Source organism: Anabas testudineus, chromosome 23 (assembly GCF_900324465.2).
Source record: "Anabas testudineus chromosome 23, fAnaTes1.2, whole genome shotgun sequence".
NCBI classification, from domain to species: Eukaryota; Metazoa; Chordata; class Actinopteri; order Anabantiformes; family Anabantidae; genus Anabas; species Anabas testudineus.
Genome location: NC_046631.1, coordinates 14,583,878 through 14,596,119, shown reverse-complemented (window position 1 = coordinate 14,596,119; position 12,242 = coordinate 14,583,878). Strand labels below are relative to the sequence as shown.

General features: G+C 41.2%; 1 protein-coding gene across 1 annotated transcript in view; it reads left to right on the top strand.

Moving 5' to 3' along the window:
• The first annotated feature begins 9,589 nt into the window (after positions 1-9,589).
• Positions 9,590-12,242, top strand: part of phf21b (PHD finger protein 21B) — a 66,493-nt gene continuing 63,840 nt past the window's right edge. The window contains exon 1 of the mRNA XM_026362025.1: positions 9,590-9,887. Coding sequence (XP_026217810.1) covers positions 9,834-9,887 — 54 coding nt within the window. The 5' untranslated portion in view covers positions 9,590-9,833. The remainder of the gene's footprint in view (positions 9,888-12,242) is intronic.

Below are 12,242 nucleotides of genomic sequence, written 5' to 3'. Positions count from 1 at the left end.
AAATTTATTAATCAAATAAAAGTTGAACAGAATCTAAAATCTTTATTTTTCTGTATGGAGTTTGGTGCGATTGAGGTGTTTATGGTTAAAACATTTGCCTTCTTGTTTTTGTTGAAATTAAAATGAATATAAATCTGCCAGAACATGTCTTCTCTTAATGATCTCATCTTGTAGAAACAAACCTGTATCTGAATTTCTACTTGTAATTAATTAGTAAATGGGATGATTCAATTATTAAATCATTAAGATCTTGCTAACATTTCATGCATGCAATATTTTATGCATCTCCTCTCTAATTGCCTGTCCAGCAGACAGACCTACGTGTCAATTAGGTTTTTGCAAATGGAGCTGTAATTAGGCTAAATTAATTGACTGGCTATGTGGACAGCAATTAGTACAGTGATAAATCAAACAGGGTGCAAATATTCACCTAGCATGAGGAAATATGAAATAATAAATAAAACCTTGAAGTTGTATTCTATTTTCTATTATGTGCTTTATTCTAGTTGAAGAGTTGAGTTCTGTGTGGACTCACACAGAAACAACCTAACGCCTTCTAGTGGCTGAGGAAGGTAATAAACCAAACAAAGAAACATCTACCTGCTTTTCTTGTTAAAAAACACTCACTCATGACACGTGCACGTTAAAATAGTTATTGGTGGTTATAGTCTTTCAGTCACAGTGGCCCTGAGGTGGTGCAGCTCCAACCAGGAAACACACACAACACAACTAAACTGTCAGTTTGCTGAGGACACATAAAGTTACATGTAAACAAACTAATGAGATGAGAATATGATAAGATATATTTACTGGTCTGTATCTAATATTATTATTAACTAAATGTTGAATGAACTATGCACTGTACTCATTTGAAGTGGGGTCTTCCACGGGTTCACCTGAGCTGCTTCCACGGGTTCACCTGAGCTGCTTCCACGGGTTCACCTGAGCTGCTTCCACGGGTTCACCTGAGCTGCTTCTACGGGTTCACCTGAGCTGCTTCTACGGGTTCACCTGAGCTGCTTCTACGGGTTCACCTGAGTTGCTTCCACGGGTTCACCTGAGCTGCTTCTACGGGTTCACCTGAGCTGCTTCCACGGGTTCACCTGAGCTGAGCTGCTTTTAGTGGCACTCGTGACCTGTTGCTAATCACCACCACTGATGCTGTGATGTTGTTTTATTCGTCTTTTTGCTGCTGTCCCAACGTTCCTGAAACAAGCTGGTGTAAAGAACCTATGAGGTAAAGAACCATTTACTAAACAAAGAGAACCTGCTGAACATTTGTCTTCACTGACAAACAGCAGCCTGTGTTTAATCCTCAGTGCTGCAGCTATATGAACAGAGTCTCATGACAGAGTCTGATGTTTCGCTGCTGGATGCTGCATTAACAGCTCGCTGTCTGATGTTTTCGGGGGGTTCGTCCTCCCCGCTGCTTCGGATCATAACAGCCTGTGAAGCTGATCCTCCACCTGGGGAAATATCCATCTGATAAATGAATAAATTTGCCCGTCAGCCTGATTACAAACTGTCTGTTTGGTTTAATATGAAGTGGCTCTGCAAACACTAAAGGGAGTTTAGAACAATCAGACTGAGATGATTGAATTATCCTGATTAATAGTTCAGTCCTATTAAATCCTAGAACTTCGAATAAGTGAGTGTCTGTTGCCAAAGAGCTGCTTCGTTACCACAGTGGATCAGAAGAGTTCCCTGTTGCTGTGAGTGTGACTTCATTTCACCGCCAACAGTGTTTCAACTTCACAAAGCAGCTGATCTTATGCTTTGTCTCCAAACACGTTGTTAGATAAGAAACATCCAGAGTCCATGAAAATGCTGAATCTGTTTATTGGACATACGTTTAACCTTGTTGAAAAATCCAGTCTCAGTGTCTTTGACAGTCTTCTTTCTTACAGCTCTGCACACGTCATACTGATTCAAGTGACAACACTGGTTTCCTGAAAGCATCTAAGATAACTGAGCAGTCATCACGATTCTTGTTTCCATGTCTCTCTGTGGCTCTTTGAGTCTCTCTCTGGTCATTTCTGGTCTCGTTTTGGTCCATTTTGATGTCTTTGTGGTGTCCCGCCTGCAGCCCCTGAGCTACTGCCCAGTTAATGATCCACATATCTGTAATTATTGCAGCTTGTAGAGATCCGGTCACCTGCTGTCTAATGTTCATTTACATGTGTCGTGTTTTTCTTTTTTTATTTCTTTGCAGCTATTTAAAAGCAAAGCCTGCACAAACGTGACACATCCTTCAGTGCTGGCTCCCTCCGCTCTGTTCTGACACACAAAAACACAGTGAATCATTATTATGTCAGCATATTATCTCCGCATGACGACTTCCACCTGAACAATACATTTTTCCCCCATTCAGCAGAGCAGTGTAGCACCGCAGTCGCCTTATTTTAGTTCAAATACGACTCGTTCAATAGCAGTGCTGTTTCTTTGTGTTCCACACTGCAGAACTGCTCGGCATGAGGCCAAAGCTGGGAGGAGGAAACTCACATGGAAAGTTGTTTGTTTATTATTGGTGAAGAGAAAGACGCTCTGAGTGAGAGAACTGGGTCACAGCCTCAGCAGAGCAACAATTAATTCAGAGGAGTTGTTTGGAAAGAGCAGCAATGACCGAGACGCTGTTTACCAGCAGGTACCACTTAAATACTCTCTGTAATACCACAGCAGCAGTAGTTTATGTCTGAGAGATGCTCTAGTAGGTTTAGATGTGTTTGAATGTGTGTTCTTCCCCCAGGCACCCTGCGGTTCCCATTCATTTTCATTTTCATTTCCTGGACACAGAGACTGAATCTGTAAAATTGAAAATCATGTTCTCTTAATGTCAGGACACGTTTTGAAACTGCATCTCCACTAAAATACCCAGCTGGAAACCAGCGTTTTAAAGTGAACCTTGCAGCAGCAGCAGTAGATTATAACATCAAATCATTTACTGTGATCTACTCACACCTGTACAATCTGATGCTGTTTAAAGCTGACAGAAATGTAGACATTTATTACTGTGTTCATAAACGTTGGTTGTCGGCCACACCTCTGTTTATCATGCAGAACAGTTCAACACCTTCACTAAGAACGTGTTAAAACCTGAATTCATTCACAAGTTTCCAACCACTGACTGATGCTGCTGTGTTAAACTGTACAGGTGTACTGTACTGAACTGACCACAAAACCAACAGAATGACTCAGAAAATGATGCAAAGAACTGCAAAATGGAAGAAAAGAACACCACACAACAAAGAGACAGTCTGCAGGTCTTGCTATAGGAGGGGCTGGGGGTCCGTGGACTGCAGTCTACAGACTAATGGCAGGCCTGTGTTTTGTAGTTGGGGGAATGCAGTGTGCTCTCTGCTCTGATCTCTGCTGCCAGCTCTCTGACTGCGCTTGGCTGACATTTATGTCAACCTCTCATAAGCCCAAAGACACAATCCTTACAAATGTCAGTGTATCTTTTCATCAGCAGTGAAGGATATGTTCTTGGCTTCAGCTCCGTGTGCACGGTGTGACGACGCCGTTTACATCCACCCATTTGGAAGGCCGAATAAAAATGTCAGAGCAGCACTCGGTGATGGAGTGTCGCGCTGATATTAGGACACACTTAACTGTCGACCCTGCTGCTGCTGTTTGTGCCACACACATTCATATTAATGCACAACACACAAATACAAACGTGGATGTGTTACTCCCAGCAGGCAAATGAAGCACTGCAGTGAAATAATGAGAAGGGTAATGGCTGAATTTGGAAATTACCATTCTGACTTTTCCCCTCATGTTAATTTATCTTTTAGGCTGTTTGCTGTGATTATACTGCAGCGCGGAACAGACGATACTCAGGACAAATAATGAAAACACTTCTAATCTCAAACCCTCTGGCTCATCGTCCTCACTTAGAGCTGCTCGTCAATAAACACAGTACTCTGTGTGCCCCGGCTTCTCAGACCACCTTTACCTGAATCTGGAATAAATGAAGAGACGTTTTTACACAACCAAGATGAGCTGTGGAAATAAGTAGTTTCAACTTTTAGTCTTTTTATCCTGTGTTATTCTTCAGTTTTCTTTACTCTGTCTGCTGCTTGTGGTTTGTTTCATAACATCTGTGCACCTTTTATTCTTAATTAAACCAAAGACCAGATCTAAAACAGAGACTCATGGCTTCATCAGGCACCAACAAACAGGGCCCTGGATCATGGGTTCTGTCTGAAAGTCAGTGATCACTTACAGGAAATGACATAAAGAGTCGAAACAACAGGTCTCTATGCGGGAGACTGGGTTCTGATCCCGGCTGTGGTCTACCTTCAGTAGGGGTCCTTAGGTAAGACCTTTACTTTTTGCATAAAAGCGTCTTATATATGACTAAATGGAAATAAAAGTGTTGATGTTATTTTTGAAAGAGAATCAGAAAAGTTCAGTTGATAAAACTTTCACCTAAATATAACATTTGGATTTCAATTAACCCTTTTTCAGATCCGGTTTGTGGAAGACTCAGACAGATTTGATATCAGCTGGACATTCGTTTCTATCTTATAGTCTACCCCGGGCCAGGCCTGGACCGGCCATCTGTCAGGACTGGCAGAAACCACTGAAGCCTGGCTGGTCCTGGACTCAGCCGGGGTTGTCACTCAGTGGAAATGTTAAATGAGGAACATTTGAAAAACAAATATCATCCGGTCGACTACTGAAACACAGGAGTTAGTTTGAAGTAGTTGGTGAGGGAGGAGTTACAGAAATTACAGATACACTAGTACCCCTGAATGCACCATCACAGAATGCAGTGAACTTCTAGCGAACTCACTCATTTCAGATTGAACCTCTGTGTGAGCTCTGACCACTGTCAGACACTAGGAGACTCTTTGGTGACCGGGACCAGGGAAGAGGTTGTTCACACAGTCAGGTAACAGTGGAGAAAGAACCAACAGCTCTGAGGCACATTCATGAACACTGATGAAGTCCTGACGTCAGCTTGTCAGGGCGGAGGATTTATTAGATTTAAGACTAGTTTTACCTATGTGTACTGTAGCTTCTAAAAGATCTGCAGAAACCAGTCCACCTACAGACTGATGCAATCCAACACTACTGGTAGTAACATTCAAATCTGTTTAAACACACTTAGTGATGATTTTGCACTCAACTTTGTGTTTACATCACGTCCAGAGGTGTTTCTAATGTTCTCATCACTTTGTGTAGGTAAAGAGGAAATACAAGAAGATGGCCACAGAATTATAACTGTGACCCAGTAATAAACATTTCATTTACATGTCTCTGACAAGGTTAGGAACAACTTCATCTTATGAACTTTAGAGAAGAATATATAGCAGAGCTGTGAATATGCTTATAGTGTGGTTATGGTTTCCTTTCCCTGTCGTGTGTGTTAATTACCAACTAATTTATTTACACCTTACTACAACTGAAGCATTGTCACCATTACATAGCGGGCATATTTAGAGAACAGAGTATAAAATAGAATTAGGATGTTAAATGAATAAATAAGATAAGATAAACAATCCTTAGGATGCGACTAAATCCAGATTCAGGGTCTCTCTAAAATCCTGGCTAGGACTTAAAACTCCACAAATTCAGTAGAGGAACTAACATCTGTGTCCATTTAAAACTGGGAGCAGCTTGGAGAAGACTTGAAGAGTTTCAGCGCTGAGCCGTGAAATGAAAAGTAGCAGCTGATGCAGCAGCAGAGCTGTCCGGGGTGGGGGAGGGTTTCAGCGGGCAGGAGGGGAGCCGAGCTGCCTACAAACCACAACTTTACTGTTAGCTCGTAGGCCCCTGTTTGTGAACCTTGACTTGGGGAAATTCTTCTGCTGGCTGTGGTACTGAGAATAAAAAAGCTCTGTGCTGTCCTGTGGCTCTGTGGAGCTGCTGCCTCTGTCCATGGTGCTGCCTTCAGTCATAGGGATGCCAGCCTGTATTCTACATACAGACATAGAACCTGTGTTATGTGAGCGTGTGTTTCACACTGTGATGCAGTTGTTTGCTGTAGTTCACAGCAAACACTAACACACACTAACAGCCATTTCTGTTCTTCCTCAACTCTCCGGCCACATCCTCCGGCATGCAGCCACGCCCCCGGCAGTGTGTCTCTCATGCTCATTGGTTAGTCGTCCTGTCATTCCGATTGTACAACTCCTAATTGGCTCATTCTTTCGCCCCCATCTTGCCTCTTTGGGCACTGAACCAGCAGCTTGGACCAATCGTGGCTCGGCTTGTGTCTAAAGGGCGGGAGGAGGAGGAGGAGGAAGAGGAGGAAAAAGACTGAACATCTGAGAACAAACTGCCACATGTGGCCTCTTTGTGTTGGAATAACTGAGTCTGTGCAGGTTTCATTTGTTTCTGCAAATCTTCTGTTTTCTAATCTTCCACATTTCCTTTTGTGTCTCACTGACGTCTGACTGTAGATGCTCCGGCTAATACCAGAATCTACAGATGACTCATGTTGAACTATGTCCAGCTACTGTTTATTTGGCTTCTCTGGAACAATATTACTTTTGAATCTATTTCAACAAACATCTAAACTTAGGTTTGAAGTTGTAATCTTAATGAAAACTTGTAGTTGGACACAGTGTGCCATTTCTGCATGCTGTAGCACTTTTCCATTGTCAAACACCAACTCATCAATAGGCCGGCCATTTTAAACCACACATCGGTCTGTGCAGTTACACATCAGACTATTTAAACACATCAATGCATCTTGTAGTGGAGATCCACAAGTGACGTTTGGCTAGGCTGAAGTTTGGTTATATATGTATAAAATGGTACATTGGTAAAGATATGTTGTATGTGATGATGTCATAATGGAAAAGGAGCAAAAACTAGAGGTTAAGTGGTAAATGTGTTATTTTCAGTATTAAAATATATAAAAATGTATTCAAGTACAGGAAATTACATCAAATACTGACAATAACATCATCATCACAGCACAACCTTTAAACTGCATCCAAGAAAACACAACAGTTTATTAGAACATTTAATGTGCTTATGATACATTATACTGTGCATTTAGGAAACGTGATTGTACACCATCAGACATATTACGCCTTGCTGGAGATGAACCACTGGTGCATTTGTTGATGTATTTGGTAAAGAAATGAAGACTATTAATATTATTACTACACTAAATAGGATAAGGCAAAAATTCAACTATTGATATCTACATGAGAAAATACTGAAATTCATAAAGATTCATATTTTTGTATAGATAAAAATGTTTGATTGAGATATTAATATTAGTGAGGATGAGGTTTGCAGTATTGGATTATCTTATATAGAGGACTGAATTTCAGTAAAGTCTAAAGTGATTAGAGTGTAATATAAACAGGCCATGTCAGCACTGGAAAGTAACTAAGTAAATTTACTCTAGTCTAGTTTTGACTTAACTTGAGTAATTTTAATTTATGTTACTTTATACTTTTACTAGAGGGAAATATAATTTTTCTTGCGTGTGTTGCCCTAAATTATTATTTTAAAAAAGATGTACAACCAACAAAAATTGATTCAGCAATATATAAAGTAATTATTCTGGTATAGGTCAGTTTGCATGATACTTTTACATAGTACTTTTTGCTATACAAAAGCTGTACACTGCTTTTAGTTACTAACTTTGGTTATTTCGCAGATTTAGATTTAAAAAACAGAATCTGATGAACTAATAAATATTGATGCTTTATTAAGGATGCTGTCAGGACATAAAGGGTTAATATCAGTTCCATCTTCCAACATTTTTCAACATATTTGACTTGAAAAAGATCAGTTTAGGTAAAAAAGGATTCTCAGTAACTGAGTCTGACAGTGTCTTTGTACTGAATTTGGTCAAAGCGTGTAGGTAGTAGCCATCAGCTTCAGATTTATTGTTTCTGTCCTTCTACCACTTATTTTGATTGTAGTAGTAGTGGTAGAGGTAGCTTGGGCTAAACCCACTTTATTGTATCAGCTGTTCCACTAAATCTAAAAAATCTGATTTAAAATATATTTGTTTTCGGTTTCAGAGGCTTTAGTAGAATAAAACTTTACATGAACACATTAACAAGTGTGGTATCATCTCAGAACAACATCATTTGTGATATTTGTTATAGTAGTGACCCAGAATATTTGCCAAGAGGCGAATCTTAAATGGATTCAATCTAAATATAGGATGTATTAATAATATGTAGTAACCTCTGTAATTACATCATGTATGATGTTTATTAAACGTCACTAGTATAAAAATTTGACTTTTTAATCTGTTTAAATGCTCTCAACTGTGTTCTAAGAGTTGTGGTTACTTTACATGAACACATTAACAAGTGTGGTATGATCTCAGAACAACATCATTTATGATATTTCTTCTAGTAGTGACCCAGAATATTTACCAAGAGGCGAGGCTCAAATAGAATACAGTCTGATTAAATGGATTCAATCTAAATATAGGATGTATTAATAATATGTAGTAACCTCTGTAATGACATCATGTGTGATGTTTATTACAGGTCACTAGTATAAAAATTGGACTTTTTAATCTGTTTAAATGCTCTCAACTGTGTTCTAAGAGTTGTGGTTACTTTACATGAACACATTAACAAGTGTGGTATGATCTCAGAACAACATCATTTATGATATTTCTTCTAGTAGTGACCCAGAATATTTACCAAGAGGCGAGCCTCAAATAGAATACAGTCTGATTAAATGGATTCAATCTAAATATAGGATGTATTAATAATATGTAGTAACCTCTGTAATTACATCATGTGTGATGTTTATTAAACGTCACTAGTATAAAAATTGGACTTTTTAATCTGTTTAAATGCTCTCAACTGTGTTCTAAGAGTTGTGGTTACTTTACATGAACACATTAACAAGTGTGGTATGATCTCAGAACAACATCATTTATGATATTTCTTCTAGTAGTGACCCAGAATATTTACCAAGAGGCGAGGCTCAAATAGAATACAGTCTGATTAAATGGATTCAATCTAAATATAGGATGTATTAATAATATGTAGTAACCTCTGTAATGACATCATGTGTGATGTTTATTAAACGTCACTAGTATAAAAATTGGACTTTTTAATCTGTTTAAATGCTCTCAACTGTGTTCTAAGAGTTGTGGTTACTTTACATGAACACATTAACAAGTGTGGTATGATCTCAGAACAACATCATTTATGATATTTCTTCTAGTAGTGACCCAGAATATTTACCAAGAGGCGAGCCTCAAATAGAATACAGTCTGATTAAATGGATTCAATCTAAATATAGGATGTATTAATAATATGTAGTAACCTCTGTAATTACATCATGTGTGATGTTTATTACAGGTCACTAGTATAAAAATTGGACTTTTTAATCTGTTTAAATGCTCTCAACTGTGTTCTAAGAGTTGTGGTTACTGCGCATGCCCGGTCCAGGAGGGGCGGGGGGGTGAGGGGGTCCTCTCTGCTCCATCCGGGAACTTCAGAATTACCATTGACAGCCGAAGCGCAACTTTTCCTCAGGCAAAGTGAAATCAAGCCGCGGACTCGGACAAAATATAGTCCCCGTTTTTCAACTTAAATTTATCGAAAGAAAAGCGAACCCGCTCCCCTGTGGGATCCGTCGACGTTCGGTCGTAATCTGGACAGGACTCGGCCGGGGCCTGGGCTCTTTCCGTCGGGTTTGGAGCACTTTTGAAGACGGGCGGAAAGTGGGTGATGAGTCCTGGCGTGTAAAAAGAAGCGAGAACTTGCTCTGCAGCCCGAGTAGTTGTTCTTTCAATTGTTATTGTCGCTTTTAAAAAATCTTTAATTCACTTAAACTTCGTCTCGGCCGCGTCGAAAGTGGGAGAAAAGTGCTTTTCTGGTCGGAACATGGAACTACAAGGCCTGCAAGAGGCGCTGAAAGTAGAAATCCAATGTCATCAGGTAAATGAAACATCGTGCTATTCGAACCGTTGTTGGTGTTGTGGAGCGCTGAGAGCAGGAGGCTGACGACGGGCAGCGGGCTGGTTCCGAGCGGGGACAACTGTGCCACACGGGCATGTCTGCCGGCGACACAGCCTCCACTTTCTAGTCTGATTAGGTGCACTTTTCACAGTACTTTGGCTAATTGTCGTTGGTGTTTTCTGCGAAGAAACTGGAGTGATAATGCGGTGGTGGTGCTGTGTGGCGAGCAGGACGCGACCTGAATATTTATGAGGTGCCAGAGTGTATGTGGCTAACATCCGAGGCTTTGTTCCTCCTTTAACTTGAGACACTTTCTAATTTCGTTCCTCCATCGGTCACTAACTAGTTGCACAGATGAAGCAGGACCCACAGGTAAATACCGGGAGCTGGTAGCGGTCTTTTCCTGCCAGCTTCTCCAGCGAGACGATCCGGGAGAATTGGGGAGTGTGCGAGAAACTTTATCAGCATAAATCTGCTCTGCTCTTCCGACTACTTGTTAGCAAGCCTGTGTGAAATAGAGCCTGTGAAGTTTCATTACAGTGTCCTAAAAACAACCAGGGGGGTCTAACCCGATAAAAGCCTGCTTTAATGGTAGGATGGGGGCTTAGGAGACAGATGAACGACAGGCAAACAGACCAACAGCCCCGAGCGGAGAACAAGTCAGCCCCGCTCCGTCCATCTGGAGCTTTCTGCCTTTTGTTTTTGACATTTCTGGGGAAGCTTTCCAACATGGTGGATGGATGTTAAAACCCTCGTTTTATTATTGTGCCCTCCGAGCCGGACCCGCCGGGCTCCGTCCCGGTTCTGGTGTCTGCTCTCAAAGTTGTGTAATGTTGAAAAATGTTAGCGTCCATTTTGAGTAGGTCGACATGTTTCTGGAGAGTAACGTTAGAGGCTAATAAAGGAGCAGCTCGGCTAACTACCCGGCTCGGACTTTTTAAAAACACCGCAGGTCAAGTTGAAATGTCTCTCTGGTATTTATCATCAGCGCAGATGAGCTTTTAAAGTCCTTTCCACGGTGAAAGCCTCGGTTTTTCTTACTTTCTACTTAGTCTGCTGCTGTTATTTCTTCTCGGTCACATGACCTCAGCGGTGCATTTGATTCGCTCACTCTCACTTTTCCACTTTGCCCTGTGTCTCTCGTAAACCGTGTCCTATATTAACTTTGAGGCAGGTGCAGTCGGGAGATGGATGCTGTGTGATGGAGGCTGCAGCAGTGTTCAGCACCGCGGCTAGCTCCACCAGCTCCCCGGCTGTTCCTGCTGCTGATGCTGATGCTGCTGCTGCACCGCCCCGCCGGTCGGTCCTAGCCCGACAGCAGCCGCGCACAACTTCCTCACGTTAGCAAGAGGAAGAAGAATTCACGGAAAATAGGTCGATATTTATTCAGCCACTCGTTGTGCTGTGTCTTATTTTAATTGTTAGAGGCCTGTTTTCTCTCTGCTTGACTTAAATCGACCGCATTTCCTGAGGAATGCAGTTTCTAAGCACTTGGTGTGTTGCAGTTAAACCCATTAAACTTGCTGCGTGCAAAAGGACGCACAGCAGGACAACAATAAAGCACCAGCAGCAGCAGTAGATGCTTAACAATGCATTTCTAGTCGGGATGCTTGTTGTTTGTGTTGTATTTGCTCCCTCTTCTTCTTCTGCTTCTTTCACTTTGGTAGTGGAAGCTTCCATTTTGAGACAGAAAAGGGGTGGTTTCCCCCCTCCTAACATGGAGAGGAAAAAGTCTGCAGAGTTTTGTGCAGGAGGAGGTGGAGGAGGGGGGGATGGGCCCCATTCATGCCTAACATTACCATTTTGATTGCTTTGATGCTGTTTTTGGTTTGGAGGGGGGGAGGGTGGCATGGAAAAGAGAGAGAGAGACAGACCCAGAGAAAGCCCAGTCAGCACTGCACAGCGTGTTTTTAATCATTGCTTCTTTTTAGCAGCAAAATATGACCTTTACTTTTCTTCTGCACATATGTGACCCACTGATTTTCTCTTAAAACCAAATTAGACTTAAATTATACATACACACGCACACATTTAATGATGATCTTGGCTAAAACTAAGCACACTTTGAGGCTGTGTCAACATTTGCTGTGCCCCAAAATAAACTCGCCTTGAACTTTAAGCTGCTAGAGAGCCAGTGTTTATCAGTTGGAAGCAGATTAATTAGGTAACTGCACAAACGTTTATTAGTATGATTGTGGAAATGCTTCGTAGCTGGGATAAAGCCTGGAGGTCATTTCATGGTCACAGTTAGAGGCCTGCTGGTGCAAGTTTTATTCCCGTTAACAGAGAGGGAGAGAATGTGAGTGAAAGCTTGTATTAATCAGAAAAAAGATT